The 19,625-nt window shown below is 40.8% G+C and overlaps 1 protein-coding gene across 1 annotated transcript; it reads right to left on the reverse strand.

Moving 5' to 3' along the window:
• Positions 1–15,886: 15,886 nt before the first annotated feature.
• On the reverse strand, positions 15,887–19,297 carry LOC123182500 (uric acid degradation bifunctional protein TTL). The gene is made up of 6 exons (XM_044595093.1): positions 19,109–19,297; positions 18,926–18,999; positions 18,795–18,852; positions 18,595–18,696; positions 17,678–17,824; positions 15,887–16,271 (listed from the first exon to the last, which is right to left on the reverse strand). Exons 1-5 carry the CDS (start codon positions 19,241–19,243, stop codon positions 17,687–17,689), a joined length of 507 nt encoding a protein of 168 aa, XP_044451028.1. The 5' UTR covers positions 19,244–19,297; the 3' UTR covers positions 15,887–16,271; positions 17,678–17,686.
• Between the last annotated feature and the right edge of the window lie 328 nt (positions 19,298–19,625).

The raw sequence follows: 19,625 nt of genomic DNA on the forward strand, positions 1-19,625 counted from the left end.
ATTTTTTTGGGAATTTTGGGAATGATAGAAATATAGGTTGCTTCACAACCTAGGGCAAAAACTGCCACATGGACATGACACATAGGCAAAACTGATGAGATGGCTCCTAGTCATCACAACCCACCACAATCTACAAGGCTATGACCATCTATATTGGTCGTTAACAACTAGAAATAAGGCAGCGGACTAGCACTGTTTGCTTTGTGACCATTTCGTGTAAGGAAATTACGACCTTTCTGACCAAAATGGTCGCAATGGTTTAGGGTTTGGAGCCCCCTGAACAGCTTTTCACCAATTGGTCTAAAATGGTCATAAATTTATGACCAATTCTTCGAGGGTCACTGATAGAAGGTCATAAGTTGACATATTTCTTGTAGTGACAATTTATCGGGGTATGTTTCAAGATCTTTTTCTCAAAGTCAAAATTTAGCACGGTGATTGTTCGTAAATTATTATGTTTGCGGTGCGTGAATTACCATTATATTTACATAAAAATTAATGGGAATTATTTTCTCAATAAATTTTCACCTAGTCAAAATTATTGCAGTGTTTCTAAGTAAATTATTCTGTCTGCAAGGCCTAAATTACCATGCTATTGACATAGAAATTACCGCGAGTATTCTCTAAAACATTTCCCTATCCAAAATTACCACGGTGTTTGGACGTACATTACCGTGTTATTTGCCCAGAAGCTGTCAAGGGTAATTTGCAATGATTATTATCCTAGTTAAAATTACCGAGGTGTTTGGACGTAAGTTATTAGGTCTGTGAGGCATATATTACCATACTATGTACAAATAAGTTAGCAAGAGTATATTTTCTAACAATTATTTCATAGGGCAAAAGTTATCATGGTGTTTGTATGTAAGTTATCGGTTATGAGCTGCTTATACTACCATGTTTTTTTTAAATTGGTGGGGGTATGTTTGAACAAAAAAATCCGGGGTCGAAAACTTATCATGGTTTTTGTAGGCAGTTTAACAGGTCCGCAATGCTTAAAATACCATGCTATGTACACAAAATTTACCATTGTATGTTTACAACAAAAAAAATTCATTGAACAAAAAGTTATTGTGGTATTTCAGACATAAGTTATCAAATCTATGGTGCGTATATTAGCATGCTATTTACACAAAAATTATCGAAGGTATGTTTTCAATGTTTTTTAGTCGTGACTCAAAATTATTGTGGTGTTTGTGTGTAAGTTATCTAGTCCATTGTGCATATATTACCAACTATTTACAGAAAAAATTACCAGGGTTATATTTTCTAGCAAAATTTTTTAGGGTCAAAATTACTGCGGTGATGGTACCTAAGTTATCAAAATCAGTATAGGGAACATTTTCAAGGAGCAGTTTACTGCAAGTGAGAGAGATACCTACCCGACAAAATATCGTTCTTTTCGAAACTACTTTTTTTTTCTTACCAAAAAAGAAAGGTTAGGAGCAAATTCCATGAGAATTATAGCGGCAGATAGCAGTTCCATGAAGGAGCACGGACGTGGAATTTGCTAACTAGCAGCACGCTAGCTAGCTTGCCAAAAAACTAGCATTCGTTGGAAAGAAAAGTAAGGCATTCGTTGTACTAAAAAAGAAAAGGCATGTGTTGCCCAGAACCAAAATACTACTATCTCCTCTGATTTTAGTTGCTACCTGAAGTTCAGCTGGAGCTGCCGTGATTGAGTGCAGTCTCGCGGGAGCAGAGCCGGCCAGCACTACAGCTGCAAGAACACCAATTAGTCTGGGAGACAGAGAGCACATGGATCGATCTAGGAATCAGCCGAACCGACGGACGCAAAGAATCAATCAATCGATTAGCGGAAGAGTACGTACCTCCTGTTGAAAACAAGTTGAAGCAGCGGGATCCTGGTTGGTGGGCGGCGCCGTGCGTCGCCGGGGCTGGTGGACCCGGGAGAGGGAGGGGCAGCGGCTCGCTGGGGGCCGGAGGGTCGGCAGGATGCAAGCGGTACTGGTGTGGGCTGGCCGGCGCGGCGGGTGGGTGGTTGTCGTAGCACCGACTATAGGTGGTGGACCTCGCGGCAGCGGCACGCGCGACCAGGTGTAGGTCGAGACCTCCTCCAGCTCCAGGTCGAGACCTTCCCCAGCTGCAGATAAGCCGAAGGGATGGGTGATACGTCCATTTTGCATCATGCTTTTATATCGATATTTATTGCATTATGGGCTGTTATTACACATTATGTCACAATACTTATGCCTATTCTCTCTTATTTTACAAGGTTTACATGAAGAGGGAGAATGCCGGCAGCTGGGATTCTGGGCTGGAAAAGGAGCAAATATTAGAGACCTATTTTGCACAGCTCCCAAAGTCCTGAAACTTCATGGAAGACGTTTTCAGAATATATAAAAAATACTCAGCGGAAGTGATTCACCAGGGGGGCACACCCTGCCCATGAGGGTGGGGGCGCGCCCTACCCCCCGGGCGCGCCACCTACTTCGTGGCCTCCCCGGTGGCCCTCCGGTGGCCATCTTCTACTATATGAAGTCTTTCGATGGGAAAAAAATAAGAAGCCATCTTCTCGGACGAAACTCCGCCGCCACAAGGCGGAACCTTGGGGAACCAATCTAGGGCTCTCGCGGAGCTGTTCTGTCGGGGAAACTTCCCTCCCGGAGGGGGAAATCATTGCCATCGTCATCACCAACGATCCTCTCATCGGGAGAGGGCAATCTCCATCAACATCTTTATCAGCACCATCTCCTCTCAAAACCCTAGTTCATCTCTTGTATCCAATTCTTGTCTCCAAGTTCGGGATTGGTGCTAGTAGATTGCCATAAAAGCGCATGACAACCTCTGCTTCCCTCTACGAAGGGCTTATCTTTTACTTTTATCTCCTACATTGCATAAGAGTCATGGTGATCTTCACCCTTCCTTTTTACATTTTATCCTTTTGCAAGCACAGTATGTTGGAAAGATCCTGGTATATATGGCTAATTGGATGTGAGTTTTCATGAACTATTACCGTTGACATTACCCTTGAGGTAAAACTTTGGGAGGCAAAACTATAAGCCCCTATCTTTCTCTGTGTTCGATTAAAACTCCATACCCATAAGTATTGCGTGAGTGTCAGCAATTGTGAAAGACTATATGATAGTTGAGTATGTGGACTTGCTGAAAAGCTCTTATGTTGACTCTTTCCTATGTTATGATAAATTGCAATTGCTCCAATGACTGAGATTACAGTTTGTTAGTTTTCAATGAGTTTACGATTCATACTTGAAATTGTGATTGAATTATTACTCTAGCATAAGAAATCATATGACAAGAATTATATAAGTTGTTGTTCTAAGAATGACCATGATGCCCTCATGTCCGTATTTTATATTTATCGGCACCTCTATATCTCTAAACATGTGGACATATTTCTCGATTTCGGCTTTTCGCTTGAGGACAAGCGAGGTCTAAGCTTGGGGGAGTTGATATGCCCATTTTGCATCATGCTTTTATATCGATATTTATTGCATTATGGGTTGTTATTACACATTATGTCACAATACTTATGCCTATTCTCTCTTATTTTACAAGGTTTACATGAAGAGGGAGAATGCCGGCAGCTGGGATTCTAGGCTGGAAAAGGAGCAAATATTAGAGACCTATTCTGCACAGCTCCAAAAGTCCTGAAACTTCATGGAAGACATTTTCAGAATATATAAAAAATATTCAGCGGAAGAGATTCACCAGGGGGGCCACACCCTGCCCACGAGGGTGGGGGCACGCCCTACCCCCATGGGCATGCCCCCCTACCTCGTGGGCCCCCTGGTGGCCCTCCGGTGGCCATCTTCTGCTATATGAAGTCTTTCGATGGGAAAAAAATAAGAAGCCATCTTCTTGGACGAAACTCTGCCGCCACGAGGCGGAACCTTGGCGGGACCAATCTAGGGCTCTGGCGAAGCTGTTCTACCAAGGAAACTTCCCTCCCGGAGGGGGAAATCATCGCCATCGTCATCACGAACAATCCTCTCATCAAGAGAGGGCAATCTCCATCAACATCTTCATCAGCACCATCTCCTCTCAAAACCCTAGTTCATCTCTTGTATCCAATTCTTGCCTCCAAGTCCGGGATTGGTGCTAGTAGGTTTCTAGTAGTGTTAATTACTCCTTGTAGTTGATGCTAGTTGGTTTAATTGGTGGAAGATCATATGTTCAGATCCTATATGCATACTTATACCCCTCTGATTATGAACATGTTTATGCTTTGTGAGTAGTTACGTTTGTTCCTGAGGACATGGGAGAAGTCTTGCTATTAGTAGTCATGTGAATTTGGTATTCGTTCGATATTTTGATGAGATGTATGTTGTCTCTCCTCTAGTGGTGTTATGTGAACGTCGACTACATGACACTTCACCATTATTTGGGCCTAGAGGAAGGCATTGGGAAGTAATAAGTAGATGATGGGTTGCTAGAGTGACAGAAGCTTAAACCCTAGTTTATGCGTTGCTTCGTAAGGGGAAGATTTGGATCCATATGTTTCATGCTATGGTTAGGTTTACCTTAATACTTTTGTTGTAGTTGCGGATGCTTGCAATAGAGGTTAATCATAAGTGGGATGCTTGTCCAAGTAAGACAGTACCCAAGCACCGGTCCACCCACATACCAAATTATCAAAGTACCGAACGCGAATCATATGAGCGTGATGAAAACTAGCTTGATGATATTCCCATGTGTCCTCGGGAGCGCTTTTCTCTATATAAGAATTTTTCTAGGCTTGTCCTTTGCTACAAAAAGGATTGGGCCACCTTGATGCACCTTATTTACTTTTGTTACTTGTTGCTCGTTACAAATTATCTTATCACAAAACTATCTGTTACCACTTGTTTCAGTACCTGCAGAGAATACCTTGCTGAAAACTGCTTATCATTTCCTTCTGCTCCTCATTGGGTTCGACACTCTTACTTATCGAAAGGACTACGATAGATCCCCTATACTTGTGGGTCATCAAGACTCTTTTCTGGCGCCGTTGCTGGGGAGTGAAGCGCCTTTGGTAGGTAGAATTTGGTAAGGAAAAATTTATATAGTGTGCTGAAATTTACTATCACTTGTTACTATGGAAAGTAATAGTATGAGGGGCTTGTTCGGGGTATCTTCACCCCGATCAGTAGAGCAAAGAGTTGCTCCTCAACCTACTGAACCTACTGAAAATGAAAATGTCTGCTTTGAAATTCCTTTGAGTATGATAGAAAAACTGCTAGCTAATCCCTTTTTAGGAGATGGAACAAAACATCCTGATGATCATCTAATATATCTGGATGAAGTTTGTGGATTATTTAAGCTTACAGGTGTACCCGGAGATGTTGTTAAGAAGAAGGTCTTCCCTTTATCTTTGAAGGGAGATGCATCTACATGGTATAGGCGATGTGATGATATGGGGTCTTGGAATTACAAACGATTGAAATTGGAATTTCATCAGAAGTTTTATCCTATGCATCTTGTTCATCGTGATCGCAATTATATATATAATTTTTGGTCTCGCGAAGGAGAAAGAATCGCTCAAGCTTGGGGGAGGCTTAAATCAATGTTATATTCATGCCCCAATCATGAGCTCTCAAGAGAAATGATTATTCAAAATTTTTATGCTCGGCTTTCTGATAACAATCGCACCATGCTTGATACTTCTTGTGCTGGCTCTTTTATGATGAAGACTATTGAATTCAAATGGGATTTATTGGAAAGAATTAGACGCAACTCTGAAGATTGGGACCTCGACAAAGGTAAGGAGTCAGGTATGACACCTAGTTTTGATTGTGTTAAATCTTTTATGGATACCAATATTTTTTGTAACTTTAGCACTAAATATGGACTTGACTCTGAGATAGTAGCTGCTTTCTGTGAATCTTTTGCTACTTATGTTGATCTCCCCAAGGAGAAGTGGTTTAAATATCATCCTCCCATAGAAGTAAAAGTAGCTGCACCTATTAGAGTTGAAGAAAATATTGTCACTTATAATGATCCTATTGTTCCTACTGCTTATGTTGAGAAACCACCTTTCCCTATTAGGATAAAGGATCATGCTAAAGCTTCAATTGTGGTTCGTAAAAGCAATATTGAAACTTATACACCTCATGAGCAAATTAAAGTTGAACCTGATATTGCTATTGTTAAAGATCTTTTGTCTGATAATATTGATGGGCATGTTATTCATTTCCTTGATGAGACTGCTAGAATTGCTAAACCTTGTGCTAAAGATAAAAACAGACCCGTGGTAGGCATGCCTGTTATTTCTATTAAAATAGGAGATCATTGTTATCATGGCTTATGTGATATGGGTGCTAGTGCTAGTGCAATACCTTATTCCTTATACAAAGAAATTATGCATGATATTGCACCTGCTGAGATAGAAGATATTGATGTCACAATTAAACTTGCCAATAGAGATACTATTTCACCAATGGGAATTGTTAGAGATGTTGAAGTCTTGTGTGGGAAAACTAAATATCTTGCTGATTTTCTTGTTCTTTTTTCCCCACAAGATAGCTTTTGTCCCATTCTATTTGGTAGACCCTTCTTGAACACTGTTAATGCTACCATAGATTGCAAAAGGGATGTTGTTACTATCGGTTTATATGATATGACTCATGAATTTAATTTCTCTAAATTTAGTAGACAACACCGTGAAGAAGAATTGCCTAGTAAGGATGAAATTAGTGGTCTTGCTTCTATTGCCGTACCTCCTAGTGATCCTTTAGAACAATATTTGCTAGACCATGAAAATGATATGTTTATGAATGAAAGAAGGGAAATAGATGAAGTATTCTTTAAATAGGAACCCATTCTGAAAAACAATTAAACTGTTGAAATCCTAGGGGATCCTCCTCCACCCAAGGGTGATCCCGTGTTTGAGCTTAAACCGTTACCTGATACTCTTAAATATGCTTATCTTGATGAGAAAAAGATATATCCTGTTATTATTAGTGCTAACCTTTCAGAGCATGAGGAAGAGAGATTATTGAAAACTCTGAAGAAGCACCGTGCTGCTATTGGGTATACTCTTGATGATCTTAAGGGCATTAGTCCCACTCTATGTCAACATAAAATTAATTTGGAAGAAGATTCTAAACCAGTTCGTGATCATCAACGCCGGCTGAATCCTAAAATGAAAGAAGTGGCAAGAAAGGAAATACTAAAGCTCCCTGAGGCAGGTATAATCTATCACGTTGCTGATAGTTAGTGGGTAAGTCCTGTCCATTGTGTCCCTAAGAAGGGAGGTATTACTGATGTTCCTAATGATAAAGATGAATTGATCCCTCAAAGAATTATTACAGGTTATAGGATGGTAATTGATTTCCGCAAATTAAATAAGGCTACCAAAAAGGATCATTACCCCTTACCTTTTATCGATCAATGCTAGAAAGATTATCCAAACATACACATTTTTTATTTCTAGATGGTTATTCTGGTTTCTCTCAAATACCTGTGTCAGCCAAAGATCAATCAAAGACTACTTTTACATGCCCTTTTGGTACTTTTGCTTATAGATGTATGCCTTTTGGTTTATGTAATGCACCTGCTACCTTTCAAAGATGCATGATGGCTATATTCTCTGAATTTTGTGAAAAGATTTGTGAGGTTTTCATGGACGATTTCTCCGTCTATGGATCTTCTTTTGATGATTGCTTGAGCAATCTTGATCGAGTTTTGCAGAGATGTGAAGAAACTAATCTTGTCTTGAATTTGGAAAAGTGCCACTTTATGGTTAATGAAGGTATTGTCTTGGGGCACAAAGTTTCTGAAAGAGGTATTGAGGTTGATAAAGCCAAGGTTGATGCTATTGAGAAGATGCCATGTCCCAAGGACATCAGAGGTATAAGAAGTTTCCTTGGTCATGCCGGATTTTATAGGAGGTTCATTAAGGACTTCTCAAAAATTTCTCGGCCTCTGACTAATTTATTACAAAAAGATATACCATTTGTTTTTGATGATGATTGTGTAGAAGCATTTGAAATTCTTAAGAAAGCATTGATCTCTACACCTATTGTTCAGCCACCTGATTGGAATTTACCCTTTGAAATTATGTGTGATGCTAGTGATTATGCTGTAGGTGCTATTCTAGGGCAAAGAGTTGATAAGAAATTAAATGTTATTCAATATGCTAGTAAAACCCTAGACAATGCTCAAAGAAATTATGCTATCATTGAAAAAGAATTCTTAGCATTTGTATTTGCTTGTGATAAGTTCAGACCTTGTGATAAGTAACTATTCACACTGATCATGCTGCTATTAAATATCTCATGGAAAAGAAAGATGCTAAACCTAGACTTATTAGATGGGTTCACTTGCTACAAGAATTTGACTTACATATTGTTGATAGAAAGGGAGCTGAGAACCCCGTTGCAGACAACTTGTCTAGGTTAGAAAATGTGCTTGATGACCCACTACCTATTGATGATAGCTTTCCTGATGAGCAATTAAATGTCATAAATGCTTCTCATACTGCTCCATGGTCTGCTGATTATGCTAATTACATTGTTGCTAAGTTTATACCACCTAGTTTCACATACCAGCAAAATAAAAAGTTCTTCTATGATTTGAGACATTACTTTTGGGATGACCCACATCTTTATAAAGGAGTAGATGGTGTTATTATACGTTGTGTACCTGAGCATGAATAGGGACAGATCCTACGCAAGTGTCACTCCGAAGCTTATGGAGGACACCATGCTGGAGATAGAACTGCACATAAGGTATTGCAATCTGGTTTTTATTGGCCTACTCTCTTCAAGGATGCCCATAAGTTTGTCTTATCTTGTGATGAATGTCAAAGAATTGGTAATATTAGTAGACGTCAAGAAATGCCTATGAACTATTCACTCGTAATTGAACCATTTGATGTTTGGGGCTTTGACTATATGGGACCCTTTCTTTCCTCTAATGGATATACACATATTTTAGTTGCTGTTGATTATGTTACTAAGTGGGTAGAAGCTATTCCAACTAGTAGTGCTGATCATAACACTTTTATTAAAATGCTTAAAGACGTTATTTTTCCAAGATTTGGAGTCCCTAGATATTTAATGACTGATGGTGGTTCACATTTTATTCATGGTGCTTTCTGTAAAATGCTTGCTAAATATGATTTTAATCATAGAATCGCATCTCCTTATCACCCACAGTCTAGTGGTCAAGTAGGATTGAGTAAAAGAGAGCTCATATTAATTTTGCAAAAGACTGTTAATAGATCTAGAAAGAATTGGTCCAAGAAACTTGATGATGCATTATGGGCCTATAGAACTGCATATAAAAATCCTATGGGTATGTCTCCGTATAAAATGGTTTATGGAAAAGCATGTAACTTACCTCTCGAACTAGAACACAAGGCATATTGGGCCATTAAAGAACTCAATTATGATTTTAAACTTGCCGGTGAGAAGAGGCTATTTGATATTAGCTCACTTGATGAATGGGGAACCCAAGCCTATGAAAATGCCAAGTTGTTTAAAGAAAAAGTCAAAAGATGGCATGACAAAAGAATACAAAAGCGTGAGTTTAATGTAGGTGATTATGTATTCTATACAACTGTCGTTTAAGATTTTTTGCAGGAAAAGTTCTCTCTAAATGGGAAGGTCCTTATGTTATCGAGGAGGTCTATCGTTCAAGTGCCATAAAAATCAACAACTTCGAAGGCACAAATCTGAAGGTGGTGAACGGTCAAAGAATCAAACATTATATCTCAGGTAATCCCATAAATGTTGAAACCAATGTTATTGAAATCGTAACCCCAGAGGAATACATAAGGGACAATTCCAGAACGTTTCAGACTCCGAAAAGGAATAGGTATGTGGTACGGTAAGTAAACCGACCCCAAAACAGTTTTTAAGGCAATATTTCCCTGTTTTGGAATATTTAGAAAAATAGAAAAATAAGAAGCAGTCCAGGAAGGACATGAGGGCCCCACGAGGGTGGAGGGCGCGCCCCTACCTCGTGGGCACCTCGTGTGCTCTCCGGACTCCGTTTTCTTACACGACACGTATTTTGGTCGGTAAAAATTCATTATATAATCTCCCAGAGGTTTTGACTCCCGTATCGCGCAAAAATCTCATGTTTTTGTTTCGAGATGTTTTCCTGACAGATCCAGGTCGTCGTGTCATCTTCAAGCGCCCCCAAGCACCAGTTCTTCGAGAAGGTCATCAACTCCTACCTCGCAGAAGTGTTGCAACACCCTCAAACCATTGAGACGCGTGAGGGGTTGTTGCACATTCGCGATGCTGAGGGACCAAGGAAGACCGGAAGCACGGAGGCAAGGCTCGAGGCATTGGAGCAAGAAGTTTTCAAGTGTCAGGAGGTGGTGGAGCGTGGACTCGATTCCAATCACATCATGATCATGGAGTTCACCAACAACCACAAGTTGGACGTCAAGGACATTGGGGAGGCGATCTTCAAGCTTCATGAGAAAAATGAGCACCTCCAAGCCCAAATCTATGACTTGCAAAATCAAAACTGTGAGTATGAATATAGATTCAAGAGGATGAGTTTGGCTGCAGATTTGAGGTTTCAGGAGACTCGGTCATCCTTCTATGATGGTGAGCCTATGCCTTGGAAGAAGGACGACAAGCCTACGCCATCAACAAAATCACCACTGTCTCCACCAACAAAGAAGAATTGGGTATCTAGTATGGGCACTCCCCTTGGAAACTGCCAAGCTTGGGGGAGTGCCCCGGTATCGTATCACCATCACTTTTATCTTTACCATTTTTCTTAGTTCAATCCTTTTGGTAATATCTTGATCTAGTAGAATAAAAGTTCTTAGTATGATCTAGTTGTGAGTTTTGCTTTATAATTCCTCTATGTAATCGAGTCCGTGAGCTATATAATAAAGATTAGTGTTGAGTCAAGGGCTTGATTCTTTTGCCATGATCCTAAGGGAATATAAAAAAAGGCGGGAGAAAGAAATAAAAAGAAACAAAGAGATCATATGGATCTCATGGAGAGTAATGAGCTCACATAGAAAAAGTATGATGAATAAAAATTATTGAGAGTTGACAAACATAGTTTTGGTCATCGTTGCAATTAATAGGAAGTACTAAAGAAAGAGAGGTCTTCACATATAGATATACTATCTTGGACATCTTTTATGATTGTGAGCACTCATTAAAATATGCATGCTAAAAGAGTTGACATTGGACAAGGAAGACAACGTAATGGGTTATGTTTTCTTACATCTGAGATAAATTATATTATCATTGATCTTCCAACATGGTTGAGCTTGCCTTTCCCCCTCGTGCTAGCCAAATTCATCACACCAAGTAGAGATACTACTTGTGCTTCCAAATACCCTTAAACCTGTTTGCCATGAGAGTCCACCATACCTACCTATAGATTGAGTAAGATCATCCAAGTAAGTTGTCATTGGTGCAAAGCAATAAAAATTGCTCTTTAAATATGTATGACTTATTAGTGTGGGAGAAAATAAACTTTATACGATCGTGTGATATGGAAGAAATAAAAGCGACAGACTGCATAATAAAGGTCAATATCACAAGTGGCAATATAAAGTGACATTCTTTCGCATTAAGATTTTGTGCATCCAACCATAAAAGCGCATGACAACCTCTGCTTCCCTCTACGAAGGGCTTATCTTTTACTTTTATCTCCTACATTGCATAAGAGTCATGGTGATCTTCACCCTTCCTTTTTACATTTTATCCTTTTGCAAGCACAGTATGTTGGAAAGATCCTGGTATATATGGCTAATTGGATGTGAGTTTTCATGAACTATTACCGTTGACATTACCCTTGAGCTAAAACTTTGGGAGGCAAAACTATAAGCCCCTATCTTTCTCTGTGTTCGATTAAAACTCCATACCCATAAGTATTGCGTGAGTGTCAGCAATTGTGAAAGACTATATGATAGTTGAGTATGTGGACTTGCTGAAAAGCTCTTATGTTGACTCTTTCCTATGTTATGATAAATTGCAATTGCTCCAATGACTGAGATTACAGTTTGTTAGTTTTCAATGAGTTTACGATTCATACTTGAAATTGTGATTGAATTATTACTCTAGCATAAGAAATCATATGACAAGAATTATATAAGTTGTTGTTCTAAGAATGACCATGATGCCCTCATGTCCGTATTTTATATTTATCGGCACCTCTATATCTCTAAACATGTGGACATATTTCTCGATTTCGGCTTTTCGCTTGAGGACAAGCGAGGTCTAAGCTTGGGGGAGTTGATATGCCCATTTTGCATCATGCTTTTATATCGATATTTATTGCATTATGGGTTGTTATTACACATTATGTCACAATACTTATGCCTATTCTCTCTTATTTTACAAGGTTTACATGAAGAGGGAGAATGCCGGCAGCTGGGATTCTAGGCTGGAAAAGGAGCAAATATTAGAGACCTATTCTGCACAGCTCCAAAAGTCCTGAAACTTCATGGAAGACATTTTCAGAATATATAAAAAATATTCAGCAGAAGAGATTCACCAGGGGGGCCACACCCTGCCCACGAGGGTGGGGGCACGCCCTACCCCCATGGGCATGCCCCCCTACCTCGTGGGCCCCCTGGTGGCCCTCCGGTGGCCATCTTCTGCTATATGAAGTCTTTCGATGGGAAAAAAATAAGAAGCCATCTTCTTGGACGAAACTCTGCCGCCACGAGGCGGAACCTTGGCGGGACCAATCTAGGGCTCTGGCGAAGCTGTTCTACCAAGGAAACTTCCCTCCCGGAGGGGGAAATCATCGCCATCGTCATCACGAACAATCCTCTCATCAAGAGAGGGCAATCTCCATCAACATCTTCATCAGCACCATCTCCTCTCAAAACCCTAGTTCATCTCTTGTATCCAATTCTTGCCTCCAAGTCCGGGATTGGTGCTAGTAGGTTTCTAGTAGTGTTAATTACTCCTTGTAGTTGATGCTAGTTGGTTTAATTGGTGGAAGATCATATGTTCAGATCCTATATGCATACTTATACCCCTCTGATTATGAACATGTTTATGCTTTGTGAGTAGTTACGTTTGTTCCTGAGGACATGGGAGAAGTCTTGCTATTAGTAGTCATGTGAATTTGGTATTCGTTCGATATTTTGATGAGATGTATGTTGTCTCTCCTCTAGTGGTGTTATGTGAACGTCGACTACATGACACTTCACCATTATTTGGCCTAGAGGAAGGCATTGGGAAGTAATAAGTAGATGATGGGTTGCTAGAGTGACAGAAGCTTAAACCCTAGTTTATGCGTTGCTTCGTAAGGGGAAGATTTGGATCCATATGTTTCATGCTATGGTTAGGTTTACCTTAATACTTTTGTTGTAGTTGCGGATGCTTGCAATAGAGGTTAATCATAAGTGGGATGCTTGTCCAAGTAAGATAGTACCCAAGCACCGGTCCACCCACATACCAAATTATCAAAGTACCGAACGCGAATCATATGAGCGTGATGAAAACTAGCTTGATGATATTCCCATGTGTCCTCGGGAGCGCTTTTCTCTATATAATAATTTGTCCAGGCTTGTCATTTGCTACAAAAAGGATTGGGCCACCTTGCTGCACCTTATTTACTTTTGTTATCTTATCACAAAACTATCTGTTACCACTTGTTTCAGTACCTGCAGAGAAAACCTTGCTAAAAACCACTTATCATTTCCTTCTGCTCCTCGTTGGGTTCGTCACTCTTACTTATCGAAAGGACTACGATAGATCCCCTATACTTGTGGGTCATCAATGGGGAGGCAGTGGTTGGTTGGGAGGCGAGCAGGACGTGGTGGAGAGGAGGCGGTTACCCGGATGAAGCGCGGGGCGGTTCAGGAAGCGGTGGTTGGCAGGATTTCGCGGTTTTGTTGTCGGGACGGGGGCGGCGCGTGTGGCAGGGGGTCGTTGCCGGAAGAGGAGCTAGGCGAGGCCGGGGGCAGCCTAGGTGGCAGGGGAGGCATGGCGGCGTGCCAAAGGTAGGCGGCGGGGTCGCACGTCGATGCTTGGTGGCAGCAGGCAGTGGCGGCATCTGTTCCGGGCGGATCCAGGGGAAGGAGGCGGTGGTTCGGCCGGATACGGGGGCGGGGAAGGGGCAGGGACAACACGTGGGTGCCGGTGGTTGGATAGTGCGCTGGGAAAGATGGCGAGCTCGAGCGATTTGGACGAAAGATGTGGCATTTTTGCAAAAACGATTCCGGTTGCCACGTACATATTTCGTTTAAAAAAATAAATCGTGACTGTTTATAAAACAGTCACTAGTATATATATAAGAAACAAGAAAACTAAAAATGTTCATCGTGTAGAGTTACGAAAGTTTATTTGTTCAAAAACAAAACAAAAAAACGTAAGAGGGGGAAATAAAAATTAATAGAAAATAAGACAAAAAGTGTCAGATAAAAACTTAAAATAACACCAAAAATGGAATGTAAAACAAATACAACAAAAAAAACATAAACATAACCAAAGGAACAACGGGGATCCCTCAACAGAAACCGCTACTAGAAAAATTTAAAACAATCGCCCACCTTTGCTTCCGCACTGCACCTGTCCAATGACGAGTCGCCCAGTGCGTATCGCTAACAAACTCAACACAATGGTTTTCCCTAAATGAATGTTGAAGCACCCCTAGAAACACACGGTAGGTTATTGTAGTCTAAGAACATCTGACGTAATTGTTTTCGTAACATTTGACAATATATGGTGCATGTTTTGTACATTATTAACTCTCAAAATGAATTGCCGACATGCATGTCATAAACGTGCAACGCACGTGCCATTTACTACTAGTAGTAGTACATAAGAACATGATTTGTCATCATCGAAAAACATGTGCATAGTTTTCGTCTTGAGTGATCAGGAACGGTTACACGATATGATAACAGTTAGGTCTAGCACTTGACAAAGCCGCCCACCACGAACCATGTCTCGACGATCAAGAGGGTGTTGTGCTATGTTGTCGGCACCCTAAACTGGGGTTTTCACTACACCGGGGAAGCGGGAACAACTATCTTGTTGGCTAAAGCGACAAAGACATAGAACACATGGCTGGTATTCCTCACACTCATCAGAGCGCCACTGATGCCATGCTCTTCTATGACAATAGTGTCATCAGTTGGCAGTCTCTGAAGTAGAAAGTGGTGGATCGTCGTCATGTGAAGTTGAGTACATCGTTGCCACCACGGTGACGTGTCAAAATAATCTGGCTGGATTGGTTTCTCGGTGAACTAAATAAGGAGGAACTAACTTGCTTTCAATTGTGCATCAATAACAAATCCACCTTAAATTACAACATATGCATCGTCATCATGTAGGGTAGCTGATGTGATCATTATATTGAAGAACAAGGGAGAGACATAATCATCTAGCTACTGTTATGGATTCACGGCCCAAGAAGGACTATTCACACATTTGCATGATGACAAAAATGATGATTAACATTTGAAAGAAAAAATATCAGGGGGAAACGAGCAACAGTATGTCATCGTTGATGTTTCTCATGCTATTAGGTAACTTTATTTTGTCTCCACACATAAAGATTAATTGTGTTGCTAGAAGCCTAGGATGAAGGTGCCAAAGGATTTACATAGTATGCAGAAATAAAGTGAAGAAGCAAAGTTTGAATTTTAAATTAGTAGGGTGCATGAGGCCAAATTGAAGGAAGAGGAAGATATATCAAAGAAGGGCAAAAGTAACAAAAAATACACTTTGGAGCTTGAGCACCAAGTAGTTCAATCTCCTGAGCACCCAGTGTCCTCGTGATATGTTGCTCCTTTGTATTCCAAGGTTGTACCACAAATTCATGAATTTTTCGATCTGGCTATGGGTGTGGCCCAATACATTTATTGTAGTTATGTTCATTTGGTACGATGGCTAATTAACAAATGGGCCTAGCGGTATCAGGCATGAACCAAAGACTTAAATCCATCTCAATACTAGAATTTGCAGGTAACAAAATGCAGCAACCCAGCACATCCCTACATAGTGTAGTGTGACGGTATTTGATATAATGCCCACCATACGCCATCTCATAGACCTTATATCCCTTGGAGTATAACAACAAATACATATCAGGTCCAAATACAAACTTATTATTGCATACCACAAAATTCTCCCAAGTTCAAACTTAACAAACTAATGGTACATAACAAGGTACCATGATAGTGCTATGATTGGTTATTTCAAATGTGGTTGCCGCTACACCAACCACTATTACTCGTTGCATATGCCTGCTAGCCATGCTCTTCTTCGCAGTTGCCGTCCCCATAGTCCCTTTGACTCCATCTTATAGATCTGGATCTTCATCGATATACTCCCCAACTTTCCTGCGGTCTTTTATCATCCCTTAAGCAACTCGTAGTTAGAAGGAAGAAAATTTATGTAGGGCGAGTACATGAGGTACTCAACAAGTCCATCGTAGTTCATGAGTGATGTATGCAATAGGTATTACTGAGACGAAGGTTCACAGTACATGCATGTTCATATATCTTGTAGGAATCAAATTATATTCCGAAATCTACGTTCGTTGGGCCTCATGGTTGTTAGAACCTCTAATGGTTCTTTTCCCAGTGTGACTGCAGATATTTCCCAGACCGGGGAGTGAAAAGCTAAATTTCATTATACTCTACACGTGTGCACTACTTTACCCACAAGTGGTGCTTATCATTTATGCAGGGTAAGTAACCGATCACATTTCCTTTGTGGGTGACCAGGTTTAAGGTTCTGAGTCGTATGCCTTTCTCCAGGTGTTGTACTTCATACTCCTGGCAAAACATGCTACTTGCTCATTACTTATTTGGTGCCATTCTATTTGATTTAATTCAGTAACCTACATGTGTGAAGTGAGGTGCATGTAGTTGTTTAAATTGGATAATGCCACTGCATTCTTGCTTAATTATTTCCTTCAAGCAAGTTCTTCGGCTGATATTACAGTTCTTTTGACTAAAACAATCTACTCAATGATTTGAATGCTACATGGCTTGGTCAAAATAGAGAGAAAAATATTTTTTCAACAATTTTGTTTTTTTAATAACTTGGCTTAACGTATTGGGGCTGATCTCTATACATGGCTTGGTTTCTCAATTGTCCATTATGCAACTGTCTTCTAAAGGCACTAGAGAATATGAAGCAATGCAGTCGATGCCTCATTGTGACGAAGAAGTGTCAAATTCAAAAGATACATTTTTCACCGAGGTGAGAAATTTTCTTGTGTGAAATATTTGATACTATGATAAATTTGATTGTGTGTGCTATCAGTATTCCATTTGGTGGCGAAACTGTGAGAATTTTTCTTGCGTGTGATATTTGAACATGTGATAAATTTGGTTATGTGTGAAATCTTATTTTGTTCCAGTATTATTTCTGTAATAAGTTTTGTCTGCACTGCATTTTTGTTAACTGTTCTTTGGCACACCAAGTGAGTCAGGCTGGGCTTATTGTGTAATCAGGATGTTGGCACACCAATGTATGGACTGCAGTTGAGCTAGTTGCTGAACATGTTATGTAAACAGGATTTGGCGTATGGAGCTCTAGAAATACTATAGCATGGAGTAGAGTTAGGGAATTTGAGGAGTGGAGGGGGAGAACAGTTTCGATGGCTATCATTTTCAAGAAAACAAGAGCATGTGAGACCAATATCTCTGAAGCTTCGATTATATGACACATCAGGGAAAAAAGGCTCAAACTAGTAGAGGAAAAAAGGCTCAAACTAGTAGTGGAAAATGTGTCAACATATATAGTTTATCCAATACCTGATGTTTTTACTGGTTGGCTAATAACTGAAGTCGGGGAGCTGCAGTCTCTGGCGAGAAAAGTTTTGCAAGACGCAGTTCAGTTATCTTCAATTCTTCCGCTGCCGCAATCTCAAGTTCAACAATCAGCCTATTTGCATAACGCCTCTGGAAAGAGAAGCAGGATGATAAGACACACTTGAGAACAATTATTTACATAGATAGAAAGGGAATCGTCGTATCAAAGCTTTCTAGTAATATGATTTTTGTAGCGCCATGCGCCATATCAGGGCTGAACTCGATATTAAATACCCCCAGTGATATCAAAATCCAAAGGTAGAGAATTTAGTTTAGACACAAAACTTGCAAAAAGGATCACTATTGTCATTGAGAAAACAACCACTGTTCCATTATTAGGACATGACCCGCGGTATTCCACGGATCACGATCACGATACCACATGACCTAAGTAATAACAGACTGTAGAGCAAACAAAAATCTAATTACTGTTCCATGAATTATTGAGATTCGATGACCCGAACAGGCAGGCATGATAACAGTTGTTGTTGCATTTTCATTTTTGTCTTCTTTCACTTTTGCTTTTCCTTAACCCACGTTTTTGATTGGATTTCCTTTTAAAAAGATATGTGCATGATTGATGGAGCATGCAACTGCAGTTGCGCATGGTCCATGAACTAGCAACTATATAGTTGCACCCCTGTGTGCGGGCAACTATAGTTATGCATGACATAAAGAAACATAAAGAAAAGCTGAAATGAAAATCCCAAAAAACTAAACCAATTAAATGCAGGAAGAAACATAAAACTAAAACGTGCCTATAAATCTTAGCGTAAAAATAGCCGGCGCAGGAGATGGTAATTGAAAAAACTATTACAAAAATCATACATAACTGGAATTTAGTTTGGATATATGCAGACCTTGAGCTCAGCTAAGACCTCGGGGGCGGTCCTCCCAGTTGCGCATATCAGAAAGACAAACCCAAACTTGTCCCTGTATTTGGCATTCCATTCGGACAAGTCCTGCAACAAACAGTTTGAAGAAGGCAAAGCTAATTGAGTCCACAAATCGATCAGGTCAGATGAATCACATAACAGGTTTAAAGAAGGAACGCGGCGACCTGTGCAGTCGAATGAGTCGCCGTGGAACGCGCAACTGATTGCTCCTCCTTGCTCCATCTGCAGTGACTGACTGACCATGAGTGACAGCAAGAAGCGAAGAAATGGCAGACGAAGAGGTAAGGAAACTGACTTGGAGATGGAGAGGGAGGTGGTGCCGAGGGGCGGGTTGGCGGCGAAGGCCTCCAGCCATCCAGGCACGTCCACCTTGATTTGTTCGTTCGTTCCCGATCGCATGAATGGAAGGATCAGTTTGCTTCGTATGGGAAGGTGAGAGGAATTGATACGTGCAGAGGGGATGCCTGGGCATACGTACCTCGTTGCGCCAGATGCGGCGGGCGGCGAGTAGCGCGTCGGCGAGAGAGCCGAAGGGGGAGGCGGCGGCCAGCGCGACGGCGAACCGGCGACTGCCATTCACCCGCAGCACGTCCTCAACAGTCAGCGTCGCCATCTCTCTCACTGGTGACTGCTCCAGTGAGCAAGACGAGCATCTGCCAGTGCACGAGAGAATGCGTGCTTGCTCCAGCAGCAAACCTTTGGGGGCTAGTTATAGGGCCCTGCCACGAGGAAAATGCGTGTCTGCCTCAGGGGCAGCTGCTGCCGACCATCGAGGGTGTGCGGGACCTCATGATTTGTACTATGGGAAAGACAAATTAGGAGCAACCGGAGTGGAATAGGAAAAATGGGCGCACGAGAAAAGAGTAGTTTACCAAACAATAAAACACGTGAAAACAAAACAGAACACGACTGAATGCTTGTTTATTTTCAGTGTAAAATTATTTATTTTTGAGGGGACAGTCCAAAGTTATTCGTTGTTGCATATATTAGGTTAC

This window comes from Triticum aestivum, chromosome 1A (genome assembly GCF_018294505.1).
Source record: "Triticum aestivum cultivar Chinese Spring chromosome 1A, IWGSC CS RefSeq v2.1, whole genome shotgun sequence".
NCBI lineage: Eukaryota > Viridiplantae > Streptophyta > Magnoliopsida > Poales > Poaceae > Triticum > Triticum aestivum.